General features: G+C 38.4%; 2 protein-coding genes and 1 long non-coding RNA gene across 5 annotated transcripts; 1 reads left to right on the forward strand and 2 right to left on the reverse strand.

Annotated features, from left to right (window-relative positions):
* Window positions 1-1,705: 1,705 nt before the first annotated feature.
* LOC6529177 lies at window positions 1,706-22,632 on the reverse strand. Of its 3 annotated transcripts, none has more exons than XM_015196746.3 (5): window positions 22,228-22,606; window positions 20,754-22,160; window positions 20,406-20,693; window positions 20,218-20,344; window positions 1,706-3,328 (listed from the first exon to the last, which is right to left on the reverse strand). In XM_015196746.3, the coding sequence occupies exons 1-5, from the start codon at window positions 22,534-22,536 to the stop codon at window positions 3,171-3,173; spliced, it is 2,289 nt and encodes a 762-aa protein (XP_015052232.1). In that variant the 5' UTR covers window positions 22,537-22,606; the 3' UTR covers window positions 1,706-3,170. The 3 variants fall into 3 exon arrangements, with proteins under 3 accessions (XP_015052232.1, XP_002090184.1, XP_039228032.1); XM_002090148.4 differs by having other exon boundaries at window positions 20,754-22,157; window positions 22,228-22,594; XM_039372098.2 differs by lacking the exons at window positions 1,706-3,328; window positions 20,218-20,344 and having other exon boundaries at window positions 20,406-20,577; window positions 20,642-20,693; window positions 22,228-22,632.
* On the forward strand, window positions 16,200-17,294 carry LOC120320994. Its single transcript, XM_039372099.2, has 2 exons — window positions 16,200-16,635; window positions 16,699-17,294. Exons 1-2 carry the CDS (start codon window positions 16,200-16,202, stop codon window positions 16,971-16,973), a joined length of 711 nt encoding a protein of 236 aa, XP_039228033.1. The 3' UTR covers window positions 16,974-17,294.
* A 3,670-nt stretch (window positions 22,633-26,302) lies between the features above and the next one.
* Window positions 26,303-27,577, reverse strand: LOC120321183. The gene is made up of 2 exons (XR_005560772.1): window positions 26,842-27,577; window positions 26,303-26,773 (listed from the first exon to the last, which is right to left on the reverse strand). It is a non-coding gene; the product is annotated as an uncharacterized LOC120321183 (long non-coding RNA).
* Between the last annotated feature and the right edge of the window lie 238 nt (window positions 27,578-27,815).

Genomic DNA, 27,815 nt, shown 5'->3' on the forward strand with positions numbered 1-27,815 from the left:
AGCTTCGTATTTTATCACATTTAATGATAACATGACCCGCCGTGTGTTTGTGTACTTTATAAAATCCAAAGACGAAATATACGACAAATTTGTAGCATTTAAAAACCTGGCAAGCAATACGCAGCGATAATGGACGTCAGTTTGTTAATAAACGGTTTGACACTTTGCTTCAGAAAAATGGAATCGTAAGGCATTGGCAGTTCCCTAGAGTTTACAACAAAACGGAGTGGCAGAGCGAGCCAACCGAACCCTGATGGAGAAAGCCAGGAGTTTGCTTCTTCACTCATGAATGCTTGAGAGGCTTTGATGACAGCTTGTTACAGCAGCTTGTTGTTATTTAAAGAAACTTAGGAAGACTTCCAGCAGCAGAAGTTTCTCCTAGGAGAGCTGAAAATGTAATCATTGAAGATCAGAAGATGATAAAAATGAAGAAGCCAGTGAGAGCCCCAGTGCAGCGATTTCAGAAAGAGACGCAGTTCGTTACCAGGAGGATGACGAGGAGGAATCACCGGGAGGAAAGGCAATGAGAATCGGGCCAGGTTGGGCTAAAATTATTCAAATACCGGAAAAGCAGGATGACCAAGGAAGGAAGCCTCAAAGTCCAGCAAACTACATTTTGAAAGGCAGCCGTGAAGTCAAAATATGACGCGCTCGTTGCAAATAATACCTGGACGACTTGCGATTTGCCAAAAGGAGAACAAGCCATAGGATGTCGACGGGTTTTTACCATTATAAGGTACAATGAAGGCTATCCCGAGCGGTACAAAGCTCGATTGGTAGCGAATAGAAACACGGTCAAGTCGAGATTCAAATGCGTGGACAGTCGGAAAAACAAAACAGTGTTGCCTTAGGCAGCACTAAAGCAGAATACATGGCGCTCTCATCAGCTGTGAAAGAGACGCTGAGGCATTTAATCACCAAGATCGGTTGTGGAAGGAAGGACACTCCATGAAGACAATCTTAGCGCTCAGAATTTTTCCAGAAATCCAGTTTACCATGCGCGGCTTATTAATATAAGGTATCATTTCATTAGGGAAGGTATCCATAAATACGATGTTGAATTAAAATATGTATCAACTATCGATATGATGGGCGATATGTTTACAAAGAATTATGAATGTTATGTACATTTTTGTATTGTGAACTTAAATGAAAAAAAAAACAAGAGAGAACGCTATAGTCGAGTTCCCCGACTATCTGATACCCGTTACTCAGCTAGTGAAAGTGCGAAGGAGGTCTTCAACACTGACAGTTTTTGGCGGTTTGTGGGCGTTAGAGTGGGCATGGCAAAAAATTTTTTTGCAAATCGATAGAAATTTACAAGACCAATACAAAAATGAAAAAATATTAAAACATTTTTCAAAAGTTTGGGCGTGGCAGTTTTGGGCGGTTTGTGGGCGTTAGAGTGGGCGTGGCAGCATGATTCGACAAACTTGCGCTGCGTCTATGTCCCTGGAGTCTGTATGCTTAATCACAACTTTCTAGCTTTCCTAGTTCCTGAGATCTCGACGTTCATACGGACAGACAGACGGACGGACAGACGGACATGGCCAAATCGACTCGGCTATTGATCCAGATCAAGAATATATATACTTTATATGGTCGGAAACGCTTCCTTCTGCCTGTTACATACTTTTCAACGAATCTATATACCCTTTTACTCTACGAGTAACGGGTATAAAAACATTGAGGAGACGTGTAGATATTAGGTACAATATTACCATTTTATAAGCGTATGTAAACGAACTTAATAATAACAGAATGTCAAAGTATCATATATTGAGCGAACGGAGAGACAGAAAGAACTGCTTAAGTTTAGTTGTAAGGGTCAAAGACTAGAAAGTCTTTAAAACTCGGTTCGTTACAAAAAATATACTTGTTTTCCTCCCGAAATTCCTACTGGGATTTTCAAAGTGGTTTTTCTACAAAACAACGAAACAATATTGTTTCCACAAAAAATAAGGCAATTAGATGTACTCTTTTGGATATAAAGGAAATACAAAACCGGAAGTTTTCCAATTAACAATCGTGAATTTCGGGAATAAGCCGAAACCATGTTTTGCCCATACACCGTTTCTGCAGAAAAAGTATCTTATTTAATTTTACAACGTCCTCATTTAAAAATTGTAAATAATAATATAAGTGTTTTATCATACATATGTATAGGTAAAAAAATCAAAATCATATATCTATATATCTCTATATATGTATATATAGTATATATAAAATGTTTTCTCTAAAATATAATACGTTTATGTTTTCTAATATTGCCTGACGCTATATTTTTAATCGTCATTGTGAGGGCAATCAAATTTTAAACAAACGGTACTTACGAAAACCAAATTAGGAAAACAACAGAAGCGGACAAAGGAGCGCGAAGCATTTTTGATGTTTTTTTGCGTTTCTGTGCAGTTGCATTTTCAATTTTTAATCGTCAAGATCTTCAGTGTTTTGTTGTGCCTTATAAATTTAGCGGTGGCTTTTAGATTTGTGCTTGTAATTTGCAAGTAAGTAGCACATAATTAATAATATTTATAAATATTTAATTTCAATTTAATTATGCGTAAATTTTTTTGTTTTGTTTCATGTCTTTTCCATTTTGTTTTCTTTTTTCTTCATAAACAGCATTAAACAGTCCTAATATTCTTAATTATAGCATGAGGACATTATAAATTATAAAGAAGGTGCTAGTAATTTCACAGTAATTGTGTGTATCCAAAACAGGGTTTGGCATGTGCTGGAATATGCACGTTAGTAAGTATATGAGCAATCGGCACACTTTGTGTTTTTTTTCCACTTAATACATATATCCAAAAGAGTATATTTATATATACATGCATTACAGTAGTTTCTATTCAATGCTTCTAAACATATGCATTATAATGTAAGCCGTTGGTAGGCGAGGCAGATATATTTGTATTGATACATTTATATTATGGCAAACATGGTTAACATTTTTGAGATTTTTTGAGTTTCTTTATTTCCTTTTTTTAGAGCGGAGAGACTGGTGGTAACCCGACATATACGGGTCACGGCCGTGCGATCACCTTATTTATATGGAAGATGACTTATCTCAAAATTTAATCAATATAACTAGTCTAAGCATTTTTAGAGAGATTATGTGTATCCGCTTTTGTGTGAAAATAATTAAGTGGTTATGCAAGTACGTCTTAACATTTGCGGGTTAGGATCAGCACCCCACTCATGTAATACTGCGGGACCATTAAATATTCAGGCAGGCTGCGTTTACAAAAGGAGGTTGTTGAAGCGGCCTGTACTTGTGTGGATGCTGCAACTGTTGCCTGACGCACGATGTGCCCAACCTTTCCTGAAAAAAATAATGTAAAAAAATGTTAAAAAACAATTTAATTAAAAAAAAACTTATTCTGCATTAAGCATACTTTTCCCATATTTGGGCGAACATTTTATTGTAAGTTAGGGTAAGCTTTTGAAATGGTAAAGGTTTATTTAGAACTAATAAGTTATAACCAATTTATTACTAGTGTTGGAGCAGTAATTTATGTTAAAAAGAAATACTTGTAATTTGTAAGCTTAGATATGAAATTGTAGTTGTGCTCACTGGATTACTCTTCTACTGAGAAGCTTTATGGTCAGAGAAAAATTTGGTATGGCCCGTGTGATCAGTCGTTTCGTGAGCATAACCGTGAAGCTTATACAGTCTTAGAATTGAAGTCGAAGCCGCTAGCTGCGTCCGCGCAAATAAACGTATTAGAATCGAACCTTTCGTCTCTTTTTGCTAGCCGCCAGTCCAAATTTCGTAATAAATTTTCCTCGGGAAAATTCTTCCGATTTTTCATGGCGCCCGAACAGGGACTACGGCTAACATTTATTTAATTTTTGCGTGCCAAAAAACGAACAAAATAGTGCATTTTTCATCGTCTCGGCGGCACTTGTTCTGTTTTTTCTCTATTGTTGGCGAAATAACCTAGCTGGTGGAATTCGGCGAATTTTTTTGGATTTGGCGCACATAGTGGAGTGGAACAGGAAAGTCATTGGAAATTATGCCAAATAATAACCAGGTATTCAGTGCCAAAAATTAAAAATAATAAGCACTCCACTTTTTGTGTGTATTGTGTGCGTTAATATTTCTTGGCATATGTGGTAAATTGGAAAACCAATTTAAATCCCAAACAAACCACCACCCCCAAATAAAAATTTATAAGAAAAAGTGAACTGCCTTTGACAAAACTTATGGTGTTCATTTCTGTGAAAATTTGGAGAAATTTATATGCGTTAAATACATACGGTCAAACTGCAAAAGTTCAGTAAACCTACATACATACATATACATAACGCCAGTTTGCCGCCAATTTCGTTTCCCTTTTGTGCAGTTGCAGAGCAGTTATTTGTCTGCTATATACACGGTGTCAGTGTCCAACCATATATACCTCGCACATTGGTTATTTTCAGCAGTACATACTGTGGCAGTGGCTCTCCAACCGTAGATAGTGGAAAGTTCCTGCAAAACTCGGCAGTGAACTTAAGCCCTGCTCACATTTGTATCTACATCTATGCATTTGCGTGAACATTAATTCGATTTATAGTGAGATATTTGGCCTTATAAAATTGTATACCATTTTTTGAATTTCTCGGCGGTGTTTGTGGGCATACTTAACCCGAAAGGGATCCGCTTAAATATTTCGGACAGTTTATGTGTCATAAAATTCCAATTTTGTGCATTTTCGGCTTTGGTTTTACCCATCAACGGTACATACACATGCAAACTACATATTTTGTGCATTTCGGTGGTTCTTCGGCACAGTTAACCCCCATATATTTGGGCATCGATAAAAAATTGGTTTCGCGCGCATGTATGTGTGTGATTTAACCCTTGTTTCGGAAATTTACTAGTATTTGGACTATTTTTATTTATTCCAATTCATTCAAAAATGGAAAAAGAAAAGGAAGTATCGGCAAAGCTTAATTCTAAATTAATAGTGGCTATGAAAAAACACGATAGGGTTATGAGCGATATTGGACGTATGAAAACTGCATTTGAGGAAAAAACTATTTCGTTCGATAGTTTTCAACTGGAATACCGAATGCAACTTCTCGAAACATATTGTGAAAAATTAATGGATATTCAGTCAGACATTGATGTGCTAAACCCACGAAATGATTTAAGAGCGTCTGTCGAGGATATGTGCATAATCACAAAGGCTTTATATCGGTCGGCAATGAGTCGAGTCGAGGCTCCGAGATTTAGTCACGGTGATAACAGTGGGTTTCGTCATTCGTCCTATTTACCAAAAATTAATTTGCCCAAATTCAGTGGAAAACATTCCGACTTTAAAAATTTTAGTGCATAATGACCCGTCTCTAACAAATATCGAAAAATTCAACCATTTGCTGACATGTCTAACAGACGATGCATTGGGAACTGTCAAGGCGTTTCAAATTTCGGATTTAAATTATGAGAAAGCATTGGCTAGTCTTGATTTGCTTGATTTTTTTTGACACAATTTCTCAATTGTTTGACCTTCCTCAAGTATCGCAACCATCTGCATCAGGCTTGAGGTCCCTTATTGACGAAATATCGGCCCTTTATTCGTCATTACAGTCGTTGGGTAGTGAAAATGACATAAATAACGCAATTTTTATTCACATTGCAATGTCCAAGGTAGATCAAAATCAAAATCCCGATTTGAAGAACAGCTTGATTATAACACGCTACCGACATGGTCCGATTGTGCGATTCAATTGAATCGAAGATATCAACATCTAGCTGCTGAGGAGTAACCAAAAGTAAAGGGAAGCCTAGCCAAGCTTCCAATAAGGGATATTCCAAATCCTCCTTCTCATGCACACAGACAGACCGCAGACCGGATTCAAAGTGTCGATATTGCTCAGCCACAAATCACAGTTTAGGCAGTTGTCAACCTTTCATGGCTTTATCGGTGATTCAGGGGTTCGATTTTACAAAACACAATCGGTTGTGCATAAATTGTTTAAATCCATGTCATCCAGTGAAGAAGTGCAAAGCAACAAAGTGTCGTGTTTGCTCTAAGCCTTACAACACACTTCTTCACAGATACGGGGTGGAGCAGCAACCATTTTCGTCGGGATCAGTTCCTCAAGTGCATGTCCAGGCACCTTCAGTAGCAGTTGATCATAATAATCAAGCCCCTTCTTGTCATGTTGCTAGTACTGACCAAGTTATTCTTGCTACTGCTGTCGTTAAAGTACGGGATAGATTTGGACAGTTTCAATTAGCACGAGCGCTGTTAGATTCAGGATCTCAAATCAATTTTATGGCAGAGGACTTAGCACAGCGTTTGCGGTTACACAGGCAAGAATCATATCTAACTATCACTACTGTAGGGAAAAACGACTCGGTAGTACGGCACAAAGTCCACACTTCAATTCATTCTCGCGTCATTGCTCATAATTTCGCTACCAATTTTTGGGTGTTAAGATCAATTTCATCTTATCAACCCGATCACGAAGTCAATTGTGCCCAATGGAAAATTCCGGCAAACATTGAACTGACAGACCCTCGTTTTCACAAGCCCGCAAAAGTGGACTTACTGATTGGCGCAGAATCCTTTTTCGATCTTTTGAGCGTAGGCCAAATAAAATTGGGTTCTCAACATCCTTCACTTCAGAAAACTTTACTAGGATGGATTGTATCGGGAAAGTTCACTCAACGCGCATCGAAGAACGCTCAGGTTGCAGCGTCGTTGGCAATGAAAATGCAAGTTCTCTCGACTCTCTTGTGGAACGATTTTGGGAATTGGAACACGTTCCTGAGAGATCGAAGGCTGTTTATACAGCTGAACAATTTGCTTGCGAGCAGCATTTTGAGGAAACCGTAAATAGGCTTTCGTCTGGTCGTTTTGAGGTGAAGTTGCCATTTAAGAAAGATCCGAGTGTCTTAGGCTTATCCTTCGAATCGACAAAGCGCAGATTTCTTGCATTGGAACGCAAGCTTGCAAATAATCGCGAGTTACATGACATGTATCAGGAGTTTATGAGAAAGTATCTTAACCTTGGGCACATGTCACTGCTTCCAACACCTCCTCCAGAGAAACACTATTACATTCCACATCAATGTGTCCTGAGACCTGATAGTAGCACCACAAAGTTGCGAGTTGTTTTTGACGTTCAAGTAAAACGTCAACCTCGATCTCATTAAATGAGACTCTAATGGTGGGTGCAACTATTCAGAGGGAGCTTTACGCCATTCTGGCAAGATTTCGTTTGCACAAATATGCCTTGACGGCGGATATCTCAATGATGTATAGGCAAGTTAACATTGCAAACGAAGATAGAGATTTCCAACTTATCGTGTGGAGGGAAAAATCAACGCAAGCTCTCCAAACCTATCGCCTCAACACTGTCACTTATGGGACAGCCTTTGCTCCGTTTCTGGCCATCCGCTGCCTCTTTGAGCTATCAAAAATTTACGCTGAGTCACATCCTGTTGCATCAGAGGTGATTTCAAGCGACTTCTATGTCGACGATATGCTCACCGGAGCGAACAGTATTGAAGAGTTGGAGGTAATTCGCAAAGAAGTGACGAAGGTTTTGCAGTAAGGGGGTTTTCATCTAGCCAAATGGGCAACAAATCACCCAAGCTTGATGAACAACCAGGGATCAGAAAAATCTCTTATATTTAACACTTCTGAATCCATTTAAGCAGAATTTACTAGCAATTGACAAGATCTCCATTCCTCGATATATATGTCTGTCTGGCTATGACACTGTTCAAATCCACGGATTTGCTGATGCATCGAGCCACGCCTACGGCTGTTGCATTTATATTCGTACCGTGGCTGGGACAAATAGGTTATCAAGACTTCTAACCGCAAAGTCTAGAGTGTCCCCACTAAAAACAAAGTCAATTCCAAGGCTCGAGCTGTGTGCAGCACATCTGCTGGCCAAATTATGGTCTCAAGTATCTCCTTTGCTTAACAAATTGGAGCTTGAAAGCATTAACTGCTGTTCGGATTCACAAGTCACATTATACTGGTTAAAGAGGGATCCATCAACTCTAGCAACATTTGTCGCAAATAGAGTCTCTGAAATTCAAGAACTCACAGAGAATGTAGTTTGGCGTCATGTGCCCACGTAAGAAAATCCGGCTGATTTAGTCTCACGTGGAACAGACTTAGAAGGTTTGAGGTGTGCTCTATGGGAAAATGGACCGGAGTTCTTACTCCGAAATCCAAGCGAGTGGCCTCGGTCCCATCAGATTTCTAAGAACAAAAAAAGCGTGGCAGTATGTTCCGTCACAAAAAACCAACCGAATGTCTTTATTGAGCTTGTTGGAAAATGTTCATCATTTAGTAAACTCTTACGGATCATGGCCTACGTAAATCGATTCATTCAAAGGAAGAAGCGTCAACGCGAGGTCGTCATTTCGGCTAACGAACTGAAATTGTCGTTTTTTAGGATGGTCCAAATATTTCAAAAGGCGGAGTTCAGTTTAGAATACGTCAAGTTGGAGAAGTCTGAATGTTTAAGCCCACATCTACAACGTTTAAATCCTTTTATACATACCAGCGATTTAGAAGGTGTGACGTTTAACTTAATCCGAGTTGGGGGGAGATTGATAAATGCACCAATTCCGTATGATGCCAAGTTTCCACTATTACTGTCCTCAAAGTCAGAATTTGTTTCGCTATTTCTTCGCAACCTGCATCGGACTCATTACCATGCTGGTGTCAAGGTGATGGTTTCACTTTTGAGGCAACAGATATGGCTGATCAATGCGCGAGAAGCATGTACGAAAATTGTCCGTAGCTGCGTTCACTGTTTCCGGTATAAACAAATGCTGATGAGCCAGATAATGGGCAATTTGCCAGCCGATAGGGTCCGAATGGAGCGCCCCTTTCTAGTTTGCGGAGTAGATTTTTGTGGTCCATTTTATGTGTCCTTAAAGGTCCGCGGTAGACCTCCTATCAAAACTTATGTGGCCGTTTTTGTGTGCTTTTCGTCAAAGGCTGTTCACCTTGAACTTGTTGTCGACCTATCCACTGACAGCTTCTTATCCGTCTTTAAAAGGTTCGTCGGGAGGAGAGGGCTGCCGGAGAAAGTGTACAGCGACAATGCCACGAATTTCGTAGGAGCGTACAACGTGCTGAAGGAGCTGAGCGAAGCGTTTCACCGCAGTCGGGACGAGCTGAGCGGATACGCGGCTCAGAGAGGCGTCGAGTGGTGTTTCATACCGCCGAGGTCACCACACTTCGGAGGACTTTGGGAAGCAGCCGTCAAGTCCGCCAAAACCCGGTTGCTGCGAGGAGTCGGCAACGCCAAGCTCACAACGGACGAGTTGAGCACCCACCTGGTCGAGGTAGAGGCGCTGCTCACTTCGCGTTCAATCGCGTCGCCGAGCAACGATCCCAACGATGGAGAGGCCCTAACACCAGGACACCTACTAATCGGGCAGCCTCTGATCACGCTGCCGCAGGAATCCGGCACAGGAGGAGTTTGCAGCAAGGCCAGTTGCGCGTATTCGAAGCGGTGGCGAATGCTGTCCGCTCTCAAGAAGCAGTTTTGGGACAGCTGGTGCAAGGACTACATCGCCAGCCTGCAGCAGCGCAACAAATGGAGCGTCGAATGCCGCGATCTGCCTAGTGGTCGTCCACGAGGACAACGTGCCCCCGCAGCGGTGGCTAACAGGCCGCGTGGTGGCAACAACAGCAGGCGAGGACGGTAGAGTGCGTGTGGCGGAAGTTCGGACGTCAGGAGGCGTCATCAAGCGCGCCATCCACAAGCTGGCATTGCTGCAAGTGCATACTGCTCCTGTTGAGGAGATCAAAGAGCCGGAGGCCTTTAACGGGGCCGGAATGTTGGAGCAGTAATTTATGTTAAAAAGAAATACTTGTAATTTGTAAACTTAGATATGAAATGTAAACATAGCATAACAGCTTACATGAGAGCTTAATTGTAGTTGTGCTCACTGGCTTACTCTTCTACTGAGAAGCTTTATGGTCAGAGAAAAATTTGGTATGGCCCGTGTGATCAGTCGTTTCGTGAGCATAACCGTGAAGCTTATACAGTCTTAGAATTGAAGTCGAAGCCGCTAGCTGCGCTCGCGCAAATAAACGTATTAGAATCGAACCTTTCGTCTCTTTTTGCTAGCCGCCAGTCCAAATTTCGTAATAAATTTTCTTCGGGAAAATTCTTCCGATTTTTCAACTAGAATATGTTATTTACACCATTTAGCTAATGTTACACCAAAGAGAACGAGAATACAATACTTGTGGGTCGAAGAAAGATATTGGAAAAAAAAAACCAAGAAAACGACTACTGCATTCTCATATTTGTCCAATATGGATCAAAATAAATCATTAGGTTTACAACAAGTAAAAAATTTATTTTTGGTTATCTGCGGGGTCCCACTGTTACACCCCCGACCGAGGGGTGCTACCGTCTGTCGAACGCCTTGATTGAAGATTTGAGATAATAGATAGATAATTAGAGATTAGATAGATAATTAAATTAATATATCAGAATAAGGAAGTAATAGAACCCGATAGTTCAATTAAAAACTCTACGAGTAACTCATATAATAAACTTACATAGACTGATATAACCATCGTTTGAAACAAACAAACTACCGACTGGTTCTTAGTGTCCTTACCAGTAATGGTACTTAGTGTACTTAGCAGTACTGGTACTTAGTTAACTTACCAGTACTGGTACTTAGTTTACTTACAAGTACTGGTACTAAGTTAACTAACTGGTAGTTTGTAGTTACTTAGTTGGAAGTGTAACGAGCGGGTTGTTGTCCAGGAATAGTTTAAGCAAAACCCTATAGTATGTAATCGATAGCTAAGTGGTATGATGATCGAGACCGGTACAACAGTAAAAAGAGAGATTGAAAGTGCACGCGTAAGGAAGCGCACGTAAAGTTTTGTAAAGGCGAATCTCAATTTAGGGAATGTTACCCTCTAAGCCAACAATAAACACTCCACCATTCGAAAAACCAGCCATCCTGTCATTTTACAGTTCAGAGGTGGGATAATTTGAGTTGGTAATGTGTAAGAGCCAGTAACAGTGTAAGACACGAAAAAGCAGAGACAGCAGAAGAGTCGTCGGCGTGGGAAGTTTGTAATGGGATAGGTGTTCCCAAAGGTCTAGAGGACAATAGATTACAAATTACGGATAAGGCATCCTTTCCTACGTGGCTGATGGATTCAAAGCGGAGTTCTCAGGAATCTGTGTGAACCTGGAGGCATACATGCAAAAAGCTTGTGTGTACGTGTCGCGTCTGGTGACATTCACAGAAGGTAAAATTCATGAGAATCGTGGTGAAATACCAATCACACTTTCATACGGGCATACAGCGGTGCTCGTGGTTGATTGTGGTTGTGCGTACATAGAAGAGAAGCGATCATTTTTATAGCGGATAGCGGAGCTCAAGGCAGACCAGTTGCGGTATCTGCTAAGAGAAAGCAATTTTGGAGTTTCAGGCTCAAGAGCAGAACTAGTGCAGAGACTAGTGGACCACGAAAATTCGGAAGAAGTGGATTTGTCACATGCATATGGAATTATGAGCCAACAAGAGAAAGCATTCGCAGCACAGGCGGCTGCGATTTCTCAACTACAACAGCAGATGACGACGCTGACAAACATTATCTAACAGTTTGTCAATAATATGCCCACAGCTAATCAACAGCGATGTTGATGATTTTATCAACCGTAACCCTGGAGATCAAGCGGCGATCAGCCATAGTAGACAAGCGTCGGTTAATAGTTCCGTTGAGCACCCAGTCACCATTTCAAACCCGGAGAAGAAACGTATTCAAAGAACAGAGGGTATGTCATAAGAGCCAAGTAAAAACACTTTAAAAATAGAGCAGGCGTTTCGTACTAATGTTGTTCAATTTAGGGTATACCTTCAAATAAGGAAAAAAGTGAATACGTGTAGAACAGCAGGTCAAGGCTTGTTAGCCACGACTTTGGTTCAAGTGAAGTCCAGGAATGGAGGTTTTGAAAAACTAAGAGCTTTGATTGATAGTGGTTCTCAGAGCACAATCATTTTAGAAAAATCTGCACAGATTCTAAAACTGAAAAAATTTTGTTCACAGACAGAAATAAGTCGAGTATCTTCCACAGGAACGTGCATTTCCAGGCACAAGGCAATTATTAAAATTAAAATTCTCCAAAGCAAGCACTTCCAGTCAACACAATTAATGTTGATCAGAAAAAATGGAAGGGCTTTAAATTAGCCGACCCCAAATTGAATATACCAGGTCGTATTGATCTTATCATTGGAGCAGACGTATATACTCACATTTTGCAAAATGGAGTTAAAAAAATAGACGGGCTCCTTGGACAAAAAACTGATTTCGGGTGGATAGTTTCTGGATGTAAAAAATCCAAAGGAAAAGAAACCATTGTAGCCACAACAATAGAAATAAAAGATTTAGATCGCTACTGGGAAGTTGAAGAGGAAAAAAACGATAGCGAGTCTGAAATCTGTGAAAATAAATTTATTAAAACTACAAAAAAGGATTCAGATGGACGATACATTGTGTCAATTCCATTCAAGGAGGATGTCACCTTAGGAGATTCAAAGAACCAAGCCATAGCTCGTTACATGAATCTGGAGAAAAACCTACAAAGAAATAAAAAACTTGAGGCTAACTACACTAAATTCATGAAAGAATACATGGATTTAGGACACATGGTTGAGGTGAATAATGAAGGCAAATATTTCTTGCCGCACCAGGCTGTGATTAGAGATTCAAACCGCACGACCAAATTAAGAGTAGTTTTTGATGCTTCAGCTAAAACTACTAATAACAAAAGTTTGAACGACATAATGTGGGTTGGGCCACGAGTTCAAAAAGATATTTTTGCTACCAGAGTTCTGGTGGATATTGCAGATAGAAGTGAAAACAAAGTTGTAAGTGAAATAATTAGGAATGATTTTATATGGATGACGTAATGACTGGAACTGATTCGGTAGAAGAAGCTAATAAATTAATAACGTTAATTTCACAAGAACTGCAGAAAGTTGGATTTAACTTAAGGAAATGGTTTTCCAACAAGGTCAAAATATTAACAACTGTGGAGGACACGGGGGATAATAAGGTTCTCAATATTACAGACAATTAATGTATTAAAACGTTAGGACTGATATGGGGACCTCAAAATGATTTATTTAAATTTAACGTAAATTATACTGAATCGAAACATACGAACGCCTTGCGTTATCAACGCTGGCAAAAATATATGATCCGTTAGGATGGTTGGCACCAGTTACTATTTTAGGAATACTTTTTATTCAAAAACTTTGGATAAATAAAAGTGAATGGGATCAGGAATTACCCATAGAAGATCAAGAATTATTTTATGCAATTCAAGAAAATTTAGCAATTGCTGCACAGTTGGAGAAGGATAGAATTGACTGGCATTTTATTCCCCCGGCAGGACCTCACTTCGGAGGTATTTGGGAAGCTGGGGTTAAGTCAATGAAGTACCATTTAAAGCGTATAATTGGCGACACTGTTTTGACATACGAGGAAATGTCAACTCTTTTATGTCAAATAGAAGCATGTTTAAACTCAAGACCATTAGACACTATAGTTAATGAGATTGACCAACAAGAGGTTTTAACACCAGGTCATTTTTTGATTGGAAGACCCCCTTAGAAATAGTCGAACCAATGGATAATGAAAGAATCGGAAATATGGATAGGTGGAACCTTATCCAAAAAATGAGGAAAGATTTCTGGGTAGAATGAATATTTGGAAAAGAGAAATTCCTAATATAGAAGAAGTCCATAAAGGGAAGGATGATAAGGTCCGAGTGGCTAAAGTAAAAATGCAGGAGGGAAATATCACCAGACCTATTACAAAAATTTGTCCTTTAGAAGGTAAAAGTTCTGTTGAAAAAAATGAGGCTGGCCCTGAGCCAAAAAGACGGACTAGAGTGACATCAGGAATGTCCAAGATTGGGATTATCATGGCAATGTTGTTATTTATATTAAGCTGTCAATTTTCTAGCGCATTACCTAAAAATATAACACAATAATATTCAATAGAGAATAAAAATAAGACCTCAGCAATATATTTAGATCCTCTAGGAGATGTTGAGATTGTCAGTACTTCTTGGAATTTGGTGATCTAAATGGATTCATATTTTTGAATGATTACAAAAGGTAATGCGCTTATAAGAGAAATGAGAAAAGTTTGTGAAAGGCTTCATAGCTTTGAAGAACAATGTAGTCAAGTTTTAGATAATATGCAAGATCAGTTATCGGAACTTGAAGAAAACAATAAATTGTTTATGATGCAGTCTAGATCCAGAAGCAAGCGTACCCCATTCGAATTTATGGGATCTTTGTATCATATTTTATTTGGTATAATGGATGACGATGATAGGGAGCAATTAGAAGAGAACATGAAGAATTTATTAGATAATCAGAACAACCTTGATAAACTAATAAAAAAACAAACATCAGTGGTTGATTCAACTACCAATTTATTAAAAAGAACCACCGAAGATGTTAACGCAAATTTTAGGAGTATGCAAATAAGAATTGAGAACATGACCGAAGTTCTTAAAGAAAATTATTATGTTTATAAGGAATCGATAAAATTCGTTATGGGTACGAAACAGCTGCTCTCACTGATAGAAGAAGGCGAAAAAGTTTAAGCAGTTATTATAAGCCTTTTGATTGATATTAATCACGGTACGCTAAATACAAATATTCTTAGGCCAAATCAGCTCAAAAAGGAAATTGCCAAAATTCAGCAGAGTCTTTTGGAGAATTTAGTAATTCTAGGAAAACGGTCAGGTACGGATCTTAAGGAGGTGTATATGTTGTTAACAGTCAGAGGTTTATTTATCGACGACAAATTAATAATTAGTGCAAAGGTGGTTCGGTTTAGTAGGCATCCATCTAAATTGTTTAGACTCATTCCAGTGCCAATACGTAATGAAGATCAGATAATAAGGGTGCATAAAACTCCCGAATATTTAATTTATAATTTTGAAATAGATTCCTATCTCATAATGACGGAAGCCACTTTAAATCAATGTCAGAAATGGCAACTAAATAAGAGAATATGCAAAGGAAGTTGGCCCTGGAATTCTGCGAATGATAATGCATGCGAGATCCAGCCTCTAAAGCCAAATAGAGCGGCGAACTGTATCTATAAAACAGCAGTCGACTCTAAAAGTTACTGGGTAGAGTTGGAGAAGAAAATCAGTTGGTTTTTTAAGGTTCCGGTAAATTCCAAAGTCCGACTGCAATGTACAGGCTCTCCAATTGTATTGTTTGATTTGCCGCAGCAAGGAGTTCTAAGCATTGCGCCATATTGTACGGCTAGAACCGACGATCAAATTCTAGTTGCCCACCATAATATTCAATCGTCCGAAAACGAAGAATCGCTATCAATGCCTTATGTAGGGGAGGTTAGTGAAGTACCGAAGATTATCAGATTAGCTAAATTATCATTTATTAAATCATACTGCAGAATTTGAACGATTAAATAATGAAATTAAATATATGAAGGAGCATTATCAGAAATTAAAGGACTTAGATTTCCATCATATTTCCGGTCATGCTGGACTAAGTATTGCTTTAATAATAATGGTAGTATTAATAATATATTTTATACAAAAATGTGCTATGCAACAAAGATTGCAAGCAATAACCTTCGCAGGTCCATTGTCAGTAGTCTAAGCTGTTAATATAAACAATAAAATTATTAAGAAAATATATATAGACAAAAATACAGTTCACTTATCGTTTATAATGCAACTAATTTAAATATACATCTACTTTTGCTGGCCCTTGGCAAAATGTTCAGACGAACATGAATATATATAAAAGGATTTACATAAGAAATGTATGAAACGCTGCAGCAATGCCTTATATAAAAATAAACAACGCCTTAGCGTTAGGATATAGATATCTGGGATAAACAACGAACTCCTGCGTGGGTTTTATCCCTTAAATAAAGATGCAAGTTATCTTCCTTGAAGATAAGGAATATCGTGCAGTGGAAAATTCCGGCACTTAAGACAGTTTTCCACATCTGGGGAACAGATGGCCACTGCGTTGGTCTAGTTAGAGATAAGATTAGAATATGTAAATTTCATGTTAGCTACCTAAGCTAGGTAAAGATAGATTAATAAAGATTCAGTTTGAAATTATCAACCCACAAGTAAAGTCTTCCCATTTGGATCCTTTACATCATAGAGCAGGAACTCAGATGAACGACGTTGACGCGTTAAGTAGAGCGCCAGTTAAAGAATCACATGAGATGGAGACAGCATCCCTGAAGATCTCAAAAACAATCATAGATGAAGCTGACTGGTTATTTGCAATACAACTACAAGACGAGAAAATCCAGAAAATAATTGCTGATATGAGGGCCGAGAAGAAATCTGAAAATGACGAATATGTAATCGAGCAAGATTGCCTGTATCGCAAATATGACGGCAAGATGCTTTGGGTTGTGCCGAAGCAGTTGAGATTCCATATCCTCCACGAATGCCACGATAAAGCCGGACACATGAGCACAGATAAAACCATCAGTCGGATTTTGAATCGGTTTTGGTTTCCCCGAATGCGTAATTTTGTAAAAAGCTATATCAAGTCCTCTGTCGGCTGCGTAATGTATAAAATACCAGGTGGACGCCAGGAAGGTTAGTACCACTACGATAGCATCAAGCCGATTCCATTTTCCACCGTTCACATTAATCACCTAGGACCGTTTCCGAAAAGTTCAAAGCGAAATGAACATATTTTAGTCCTTGTCGACGCTTTCACCAAGTTCACCATAGTAGCAGTAAAAATTACAGCAACAAAACACGTCCTAGATGCCCTACAAGAAGTCACCAGCTACGTTGGAATGCCAGATAGAATTGTTACCGATCGAGGTACCGCATTCACGTCCAAAGATTGTAAGTCGAACAATGTGAAGCATATACTCAACGCCGTGAGAACACCAAGAACCAGCGGTCATGCAAGAAGGACAAATTGAATTATTGTGTCAATGCATTTGCCTTCAATGAAAACGAGAAACGTTGGGACGAAATGCTGCGATCAATCAAGTGGAGCATTAATACCATGGTAAATAGCACTACTAAATGGCTCCCCATTCCAGCTTTTATATGGTTATGAGCCTCAAAATGTCCTTAAAAACACGATGACAAGCGTGATCCAGAATCAAGACCAAGGCACGATGACTGATGCCGAATTAAAGAAGCTCCGAGCTGACTCTGCGACCACTGTTAACGGCCACAGAGCAGTTGCCAACAAGAGAGAACGCTATAGTCGAGTTTCCCGACTATCTGATACCCGTTACTCAGCTAGTGGAAGGGAAAAGGAGTCTTAAACACAGTTTTTGGCGGTTTGTAGGCGTTATAGTGGGCGTGGCAGAACGTTTCTTGGCAAATCGATAGAAATTTACAAGACCAATATAAAAATGAAAAAATATCAAAACATTTTTCAAAAGTGTGGGCGTATCAGCTTTGGGCGGTTTGAGGGCGTTAGAGTGGGCGTGGCAAAAAGTTTTTTGGTAAATCGATAGAAAATTACAAGACTAATACAAGAATGAAAAAATTTCAAAACATTTTTCAAAAGTGTGGGCGTGGCAGTTTTGGCCGGTTTGTGGGCGTTAGAGTGGGCGTGGCAACATGAATCGACAAACTTGCGCTGCTTCTATGTCCCTGGAGTTTGTATGCTTAATGTCAACTTTCTAGCTTTAGTAGTTCCTGAGATCTCGACGTTCATACGGACGGACAGACGGACATGGCCAGATCGACTCGGCTATTGATCCTGATCAAGAATATATATACTTTATATGGTCGGAAACGCTTCCTTCTGCCTGTTACATACTTTTCAACGAATCTAGTATACTCTTTTACTCTACGAGAGTAAGAGATACGACGCCACCCATTCCAAGCCAACTGTCTATTGCCATGGAGACATTATTTTGGTCGAGAAAAACCCGTTTAGCACAGGCACGTCGCGCAAATTAGAGTCGCGATTCAAAGGTATTTTTATTGTATCTAAAGTGCTGCCCAACGACCGATATCTAGTTGAAGATCTGCCACATGCCCAACGAAAGCAGAGACACTATAAGTCAGTGTATGCATCAAACAATGATACTACTCGTATATCATCAGACTATAGATACTATACAAAAGTCAAATTTTTGATGACAACGGACCGTTGCATTTGACAGTTAATAGTTCAAAAGGGTAGAATCCAAGAAATGATTCAAATCGGTTTAGTACTTTAGAAGTTAAACGTGTTTAAAGTTGAATCTTTTTTTTGGGTTGCCAAAGAAGCAGGTAGTTTTGTAGAAAATTCGGACTTTGCGGTATACTTCTGATTTCTGATTTCTCCGGGAAGTTCGGTACCTTCGGAGCGACTTGCTTCGGCAATCAAATGTGTTGTATGTGCCACACGTAGTCGTAAGACGGATTCTCACATCATGCAACGTGTATTTTCAAAATCAGTAAAATCCAAGTATCGGAATAATTATTAAATCAAGCATTTAACTAAGCTTGAAATTAAATTCAAAATATTTTTATAAATATTTTGTGTAAATTACACGAGCAATGTTTCTATTTTGATCTTATTAATATTACATTAAAATTAAATTTAATTTCAAATTAATATTAATTAAAATAAGTTTAAAATGAAACTAAAAATAAATATAATTTGTTATTTACAAATATATGTACATACATGTTTTTATCGTGGAACGGATATATATGTTTTTTGGAATTAAAGAAAAATTTAAAAATTTAGGAAATATATAACGATATTTTAAATTGACATTTTTTTAATAGCGAAAAAATCATCGATACGATATTTTAAAAATTTTCGGGAACCCTATATGGTCTTTATGGAAATGGTCATAAAATCTCGATAAGACCAAGGTAGAATAAATGTATAATATTCTTTGCACGTGCAGGCATACCTGTTTTACCAAAGTACACATTTTTCACATATTTTTCAACTTCGAAGAAAGAAAGAAAGCGAACCCCAACCGACCACTGGGTTTGGAGTTGTTCTTCAATATGTTCTTTATCATATTCAAATTCGGGTCCCCCCACGTCCCACCCCGAATTGCGCGGCTTAGTGCAAATTCTGCGTAGTACGAAATTGTATAGCGGGCATACATTATTGTTTTTCAATCCCTGACTTTGTAGTGATTTTAAATGAATGTATAATGATTAATTATTCTTCAAAAATATTATTGAAGTAAAATTGAATGATTATTTGTAAAAAATGTAAAAATAGATGTTATTTACAAATATATGAACATACATGTTTTTATAGTGGATAACCAAAAAAAAACATGTTGAAAAAAAATTGTTTTTTAAAATTGATTTATTTTTTGTTTTTAAAAGATTAAATATGTACCATATTAGCATTTTCAGAGAAAACAAATGAAAAGTATTTGTCGAAATTGGATAAAAATTGAGAAAACTGCCTCAAAAAACATTAATTTTCGAGTATAAAATCTACTATTTATTTATCACACCATATAGTATGACCACTTAATCAAAAGGTACTAAAATTACCTTTCATTGATCATTCATCAAAATATGAAAATATCTCAACTGGTTCGAGAGTTATGATTTTTTTATCGGTAACATAAGGCGCCACTGTGCGAAATTCCCCCCGATGAGCCAGATGAAGACGACGAAGAGAAAGACGACACAAACTAATAATCACGCGAGGACGCCGTGATCGTCAAGAGAGGCCGAATGTAATTTCTAGTTTATCTAACTGGCAGTTTCTTGCCGGGACTATCAATTTAACCACCGAAAAGTGTGGACAGAAGCATTGTTTATACTTTTTGTTTATACTTTAGTTAGAAGTCAGCGGGTAATTGCAGAAATGGTGTTCGATTGCCAAATCAATAACTTAAAGTTTTGTTAGGGAAAACCGTAAACCATCAAAATGACCGAAAAAAAGCCTATTGGGAAATCGCCTCAAATATAGACATACAAAATATTAAATTAAGAATTGAAAATAAAAAGAGAAGCGGAATAAAGCTGCATTATTAAAAAGCACAAATTATGATTTGTTAATTTTTTTTTCGTTTTTAAAATTAGAAATTTGTTTTAAAAATATTAAAATGCTGCGTTTCAATTTTTCTTGTATCTTTCTTAGTTTAGCATCAGTGACGACTTGAACATTAATTTACTAACTGCGGAACAGAAGCGACAGTGGTTTGCAAGCTACTATATAAAACATCATCTTACCCATCACGTTTGCGCAATGAAAGCGACCATCTAGTTGCTGAAGGAGGGAAAGATCTCGACAACGTGCCCAGGCATTAAGAATGTCCCTCACATTTATAGGCACAAATTCAGTTCTGCCTCCGGCTTTCTGTTAGAAAAATGTTTTGCATTAGTTTTAAAAAGTGTATATAATATGTATTTTATATTACCCTTTTAAATTGGACAATGAGCTGTTGATGGGTAGCCATCTCGATCAGCCGTTTGAGCTTGGGATGGTTTCCCTGCTGTTTTGAGGCCTGTATCAGTAGCTGCTTAAGATTGACACTGCTTTCTGTCCGTCGCCGCTTGTCCAATTGCTTGAAATAGCTATGAAGTAGCTCCCTGTCATAGGGCACGCGCAGTTTATCTAGGGCTTGCACTAGGTGCTCCTCGTCGCACGTCTTACCTGTAGACAGACTTGCCACCAGTGGCTCAGTCAGATAGGCTTGATTGAGGAGCTATTTCGCGAAAGTGGGTATTTTCACTATTTACAACTAATAAAGCAAGCGTATACACACCTGTAGACCGTTGAAACTATTATCACACGAAGTAGACCCTTGGTTGCAGGGTGGTTCCAAATTGGAACCAGAAACCATTCCGGTTATTAATAAGCTGTACCTGTCGGCGAACGGACCCCCATCGAAGCATACTGGGGACCTGCTTCGACAGCGCACCTTGTCCGACAGCGCGTAAAGCGAAATACTACTGCCCCGACTGCCAGCTGATCTACGGCATTTAGAACATGTGCCCGGGTCTGGGGCTTTGCCGATGGTGTTGGCCAAGAACTCCTTTTCTAGACAGTCTAAGCAGCTTTCCTCCTTGATTCCCAAGTCAAATTGGTCCGTGCACGAAGAAGACGTGGTCAACGTCACAATAGTCGCAGGAACCGCTTGATCTTGCTTTGTCCCCGACCCTGACAGTTGCTGCTGGCATGATTTTGCCCGGAAATCAGTGCAGCTGTAGCAACGTTCGTCGAAGCTAGTCGAAGGGCGAGAGCGCCGCGACTTGTATGACAAGCTTTTATTCATCACAGACGAGTTGTGTAAAAAACGCTTTGGCTTAGCACCAGTCAGCTTAGGCTCTGGATGTTCGCTGGGGACACTAGTGCTGCGCGAAAAATTCGAACCTGTGCGCAATGGGTTAGGCAACGAATGAGCCTGAGAAGACTTCATTGACTGAAAGCTTCCGGAGGATTTAACTTGCTTTTCCGCGCCAATAACTATTAGTTCATTTAAATCTGTGTCCACGGCAGCTCCACCAACACCTACGTCTTTGATTTTATCTAAATTCAAGTTGATACGGGCGAACTTCTTACTAAGGAGCTGCTTTTGATGCTGCATTAGATCTTCTTGCGGAAAATCATCTATGGGCGAGCTGTGCAGCTGCCCTTCTTGCCTGGAAGTAGATCCGCCTACGTTGGTCATTTGGCTATAGTCGCGTTGCATTAACAACAAATTGGCCTGCGGCAGGATGCCCAGATGATGGGGCCCGCCAACAAGTTCCAACTCTGATGAGGGGTCTGGCTCGAAGTCCATTTCCAGGAACTCGGTCTCATCTTCGACGCAAATGAGGCTATCGCTTCCTACAGCATGTACTGGTCCTCGGCCGATGTCAAAGTGCTGCCTACCTACCCTGCCCGTGGCGATTATCTTCATGTCCAATTCAGCCCCTTCACCACAGTAAGCGTAGACGCAGTCGTCAGAGTTGACAGATATCTCCTCTGCGTTCTCGTTGTTGTCGTCCAGCAAAATTAGATCGTCGCCATAAAAATTTTCACTAGCATAGCTTAGGTTTTCCGTCGAATTGTTTATGGAGGTGCGGCTAGAGTTATAGCCACAAGCGGCGGCTTCAAAGGATGAGAGTTCAGCTGCTGCAAGTCCATAGCTTGCCTCGTCCATTTCGCAGTAGGCAGCACTTTCCTCCTGCTTGAAAGGTGAACAAAAATAAAGCATTATGAACATGATTTTTGCGATTGTAGCGGCGGTCACTCGCCTTATCACCACTCTCTGCGGCCATGGTTTCTGCCTCGCACTCTCCTGTCTTAGCCTCGCCATTTCCCCCAGTTCCATCGACCTGCTCGTCCACGGTTACGGCCTGCGCTGATGTTGTTGCTGCTCGTTTTTGGTTTGTGCCCATTGTCTTTACACCGGTCCCACAATTGACTTGGCTGAGTAAGAGCTCCGGGAACTGCTCGTCAGCCGCATCAGAACTGCGGTACCGCGTCGCACTGAGTTTAACGATATTGTTATTGTTACTCAGATTCAAACGCCAGTTTAATTTATCTGGATCTCGAAAATCCATTCCTTTTCGGCCTGGGCAGTGTTACCAGATGGTGGAACGGTAAAAATGCCGACAGAAGCCGCTTAAAATCGTTGGCGCAACGAAAATAATGCGACCCATTCACACAGCCAAATTAATGCGTCAATGGTAGCAAGCTCAATACAAAAAAATTCAAAGGAACTAATTTAAAGAGAAAAGATTATGGTAAATTTTTATAGGGAAAACCAAATTTTGCCTTTCCTGATTAAGTAATGATTGGGGAAACTATCCATTTATCATTTATTTTTACGGAAGGGGGTGAGAAATCATAAAAATGTGATTACATAATAAATGGACTTCTCTTACATTCTAATATCAAATAAAATCAGGGGTGGGCAAAACATACGACAAATAGTGTTCGATAGTTTTCGATATTCCGCCTTTATTGTTTTCTGCAGTCTTTTGAAAGGCATACTTAGTCCTGCTTTTCATTTTAACTAGTCGAATTCTGCCTAAGTATAACAGAAACCGAAAATTAAATGACGTGACATGTTTGGGCTGTTGATTTGAAATCGGCTTAATGACTAATAAAATGCAAAAAAAAAATAGTGTCGACGGGACATATTTATTTAAGAGTGTGAGTGAATGTTTTGGGTGGTTTGTTAGCGTTAGAGTTGGCGTGGCACCATGGGTCAACAAACTTAGATGCAGCTACAAATCTCTGCTCGCTTAATCTTAACTTTCTATCTTTTATAGTTCCTGAGATCGCAACGTTCATACGGACGGACAAGCGCAGATCGACTTAGCTATTGATTTCTGATCAAGAATATACATACATACTATATATGGTCGGAAACGCTCTCTTTTACCTGTTACTTTTTTTTCAACAAGTCTAGTATATCCTTTTACTCCTAGAGTAACGGGTACAAAAATATTCAGGCATGCTCCGGTAATCGATTTCGTAAGATTTTTACGATTTCGATTTGAAATCGTAAAATTGGTGCTCCGGTTTTCGAAATCGTAGGAATTTTAAAACGGGCACTTTTGTCTGGCCGAAATGAAAAGATAATGTCTTTTAAATCAGATCTTATTTACTAAGGGAAAAAATAGTTAACTCAGTGGTCTATAGATGTTAATTCCACATCCCCACAAAATCATTTTGCCACTTAGTTATTTTATAAAAAATATATTTCGTACCCCATTTTGCCGTTGGCAAACACAATTTACGATTTGGTAAGGGGTCGATAAGTACGTCCCAAAGGTTGCCATACTGTTCGTGGAACGAAACAGGCAGTTAAAAGTACTTATAAAATATAAAAGAATTCATTAATTAATAAAAGAGGGCCACACGTGTTCTTTGTAAATAATGCTATATAATTTAATTACTTAAATGGTCAAAATGCAGTAAAAAAGTAATTGCGAACATCGGAATTAAAACTGTGAAAAAGGTGGCAGCTCAAGATTTTCTCAAGCAAAAATTTTGCAAAAACCAGATCACCTAAAAACGAAATTGTTCGAGTTGGCCCAAATCGAAATCGAAAAAAACTTACGATTACCGGAGCATGCCTGATTATGCAAATTATTTATTGACTTGAAAAACTAAAATTTTGAAATTATTTCAAAATCCAACTATCTGATAGTTCAGAAACTCGACCATAGCGTTCTCCCTTGATTTTTGAATGTTCCTATTGCAGCTACATATGTATGTAAATACATATGTATGTGATATAGTCGTTTGATGTTTATTAATTAAAAATACTTAATCAAACGGCTTAAATAGTTATCGTAGAACTGCAAATAAAACGGGGTAAAAATTAACCAATTTATCGTAGAACTGAGAATAAAACGGGGTATTTTAACAGGTTGAGAACCTGTATTTTTGAGTTTATTATGGGAGCTAGACCTTTTTTGTATGAGCGCCAACTCTATGAACGAAAATAATTAATTGGACCAAAATGACCTACATTTTACAATAATATTTCGTCCATAGTTAATAATGTCAAATGTGTGATTGGTTTAGCTGTTGATAATTATGCATATATAACTAAAACCTTAATATGGAATGCAAGAAAAAATATTTTAAAAACAAATTTTTAATTTGTATTTACATTATGAAGAAACTCAACATTAACGCCAATAAACCACAAAAAATTTGACATTTTATTTTTTTATAATTTTCATAAAAAAATCGCCACGACCACCATTTTGAAAAATGTTCTGATTTTTATACCCGTTACTTGTGGAGTACATATGATTCTTTGAAAAGTATGTAAAATGTAAATGTTTTGACATTTTTAATTTTTTATTAGACTTGTAAACTTCTATCGATCTACAAAAAAAATGTGCCACGCCCATTCTAACCGCCCAAAACTGTAACGTCCACACTTTTAACAAATGTTTTGATATTTTTTCATTTTTCTATGTCTGCCTAAAAACTTTTGCCACGCCCATTCTAACGCCTAAAAACCACAGGTCTGCATGAATACAGTCAAAGCAGCATTTTCAAAGTTCTGACTGACTGAGTGAGACATTGACTAAAACGGATTTGGCAAATGTGGTAATGGTATGAGAAAAAAATTACTATATTCGAACGGCGAAGCAATGCACAAATAAGTACTCGCGACCGAGTACTCGGAATAACCGAGACGGCTAACTCTGCTCCACATTGGCGACGTCAAATTTATTCCGTATTTTTTTTGCGTTTTTGTCTTGGTTCTTAATACAAGACATGGAAAAAGGAAAAGACATGGCTTAATCAATTACTGAATGCAGAAAAATAATTTTGTTTATAGTATCAAAATTGTTAAATTAATAAAATTTCTAGCATCTGAAATGCTCTACTATTAATGTGTTATTCTATTTACCATATATTATATAAATACATATGTCATTAAATTAAACTAACTTCACGCTTACCTACTCGACCGTCGCAAATCAAAACCAAGCTTCCGCTGTTCTTATCACAAAAATCCCAAAAACCAGACACGATTACGAACACCGTCTTGCCCACCAGCTCGACAAAAGTTTTAAATTCTTTTTACCAACGCATTCCTCTTCTCGTGCCAACACTTCGATTCCCGAAAAAAATCTAGCTACCTTACCAAGCACGTCTGCCAAAAATGATTTCTCTTACTTAAGCACAAAAAGTAAACTGAAAATATATATGGAACAATCTCGCGCCCTTCGATCGAAAGAAAATGCTCTGATCGACTAATCAACAACAACGATACTGATATATCAATGACCCCAAGAACAAACTCAAACGAATTTATCTCCTCACTCCTCAAACCTACAAATAACAATCAACACAACAGACTCAGACGACACTAGGGATGATCACTCTTAGGCCCGATCCTCTTCACCATCTCTTTTTTATATCATTCTCATCTCGAATAAATAAAAATATTCAATAAAATTGAATCTTGACAATTACTATTTTACAATGGAACATCCACGGTATTTTTAATAATTACAACGAACTGACACTACTTATAAAAGACCACGCACCCGACATTGTATATCAAATCCCACATAGGTACTCTAACTGGATGTTTTAATATCGCCGAAGGGTTTGTCTGAATATCCTTTTGACCAAAGTTTTTTAACAGAGTATATACGAGAAAAAAAACCGATATCTTTCAGAGCCCTATCTCATTGATTCACTTTTCCCATCCGCTATATGTTTAGATTCAAAATTCACATTGCTTGAATTAGAAAATTTAGTAGCAAAAGCAATAGGAAAAAGCCTTGGGCCGACAGAGTATCATACCTTGTGCTCAAAAACCCATCTCCCCTCCTAAAAACAAAATATTTTAATATATTTATTTAAATGCTAAATACTGGAAATTACAAACATACATGAAGATCGGCTAACATTATCCCTATCTCAAAACCTAACCAGCCTCCTTCTCAATTGAACAGCTCACGTCCTATTTTCCTGTTATCCTGTCTAGGAAAAATAAGAGCACAATGACTTATCTGGCTGATTAAACGGCACAATCTAATTTGCCATAATCAAGTTGCATTCAAAAGAAATCGCAGAACGATGGACACTTCGCGTCGAACGCTCTTTCGACCAAAAATCACATCTCTATCTTGGCGAAGGATTTTGAAAGAGCTTTCGATCGCGTGGGGGGGACACCATGCCGTACTTTGGAGACTCGAGCGCTGGGGCTAATTAAAGCCTTTATGTCCAATCGGTCCTTCAGGGGTCGAATAAACAATGGCACATCGAACTCCCACATTTTACACAATGGAATTCCGCAAGGCTCGCCACTTTCTGTAGTTTTATTAATGATAGCAATTGAATAAATAAATAGCATTGTAACTCGGCATAAAGATATTTACATCTCAGTATATGCAGACGACGCCATTATCTCTACAAAAATTAAAAATATTACTTAAGTCAGAGAAAAATTTGTAGAAATACTGCAAGAAAATAACTTGTGGTGAACAACCTCTGGGGCCTCTCTTGCATACAAGTTAACGTAGCCGAACAGCGGACGAAAGAGAAGAGGATTGTTCTCTCACGAGAACAGCGCAAAAAATCAACGGTAAAAGTAAAGTTTTTTTGAAGCAAGCAAAGAAAGAAGAACACTGAGCAAGTTAATAAAATCAACGAAATCAACGAAAATAGCGTGGAGCGTGAAAAGAACGCTGAGCGAGTAAATAAAAACAATGAAATCGACGAAACGGAATACAAAGCGTGGAGCGTGAAAAGAACACTGACGTGGAGCGGGAAAAGAACACTGAGAGAGTGAATAAAACCAACAAAATCAACGAAAAGCGTGAAAAGAACTTAAGGGTAACCAAAATAAGGAGAAGTGGAACTTAAGCATTGACACAGCAGAGGAAGAATTTTTTGAACCGGTTATCGAAAAATAATTGAAAACTGTAAGTAGAACGCTCAATAAAAAAGATTACAAAAGATTAAAATATTACAAAACGAACAACCTCAAATATTTTTTGCCCTCAACAAATACATTATTAAAAACAATAAAATATTAACCCCTAATCTACAAAATATATTATATTTAAAACGGAAAGCGAAAATTTGAAACTTATTCTAAATAATTCATTAATATAAAATATATTTGTATTAACTATAAGAAAACATTACGCTTTTTGAACACATTGTACGCCCCCTAATATTGTAACAAATATTACAACAAACATATGCACATAACTTCCCTAATCAGTCTATGATCCAGTGAGAGGGAGACATTTAATGAGTGATAGAAATTTAAAAGAATTGCTACAAGGATTTAAAAACATTGAAATAAACTCCCAACAGACAGACAAACCCCGAACAAAACAAATAT

Source organism: Drosophila yakuba, chromosome 2R, assembly GCF_016746365.2.
Source record: "Drosophila yakuba strain Tai18E2 chromosome 2R, Prin_Dyak_Tai18E2_2.1, whole genome shotgun sequence".
Classification (NCBI taxonomy): domain Eukaryota; kingdom Metazoa; phylum Arthropoda; class Insecta; order Diptera; family Drosophilidae; genus Drosophila; species Drosophila yakuba.

Bases quoted from the DNA above. Each gene is read 5' to 3' on its own strand.
- LOC120320994 (XM_039372099.2), top strand. From the start codon at position 16,200: ATGAACGACGTTGACGCGTTAAGTAGAGCGCCAGTTAAAGAATCACAT. The intron at 16,636-16,698 runs GTTAGTACCACT...TTAATCACCTAG, and splicing joins ACCAGGTGGACGCCAGGAAG to GACCGTTTCCGAAAAGTTCA.
- LOC6529177 (XM_015196746.3), bottom strand. From the start codon at position 22,536: ATGGATTTTCGAGATCCAGATAAATTAAACTGGCGTTTGAATCTGAGT. The intron at 22,161-22,227 runs GCGAGTGACCGC...TCACCTTTCAAG, and splicing joins CCGCAGAGAGTGGTGATAAG to CAGGAGGAAAGTGCTGCCTA. The intron at 20,345-20,405 runs GTAATATAAAAT...TTTTTCTAACAG, and splicing joins TCATTGTCCAATTTAAAAGG to AAAGCCGGAGGCAGAACTGA.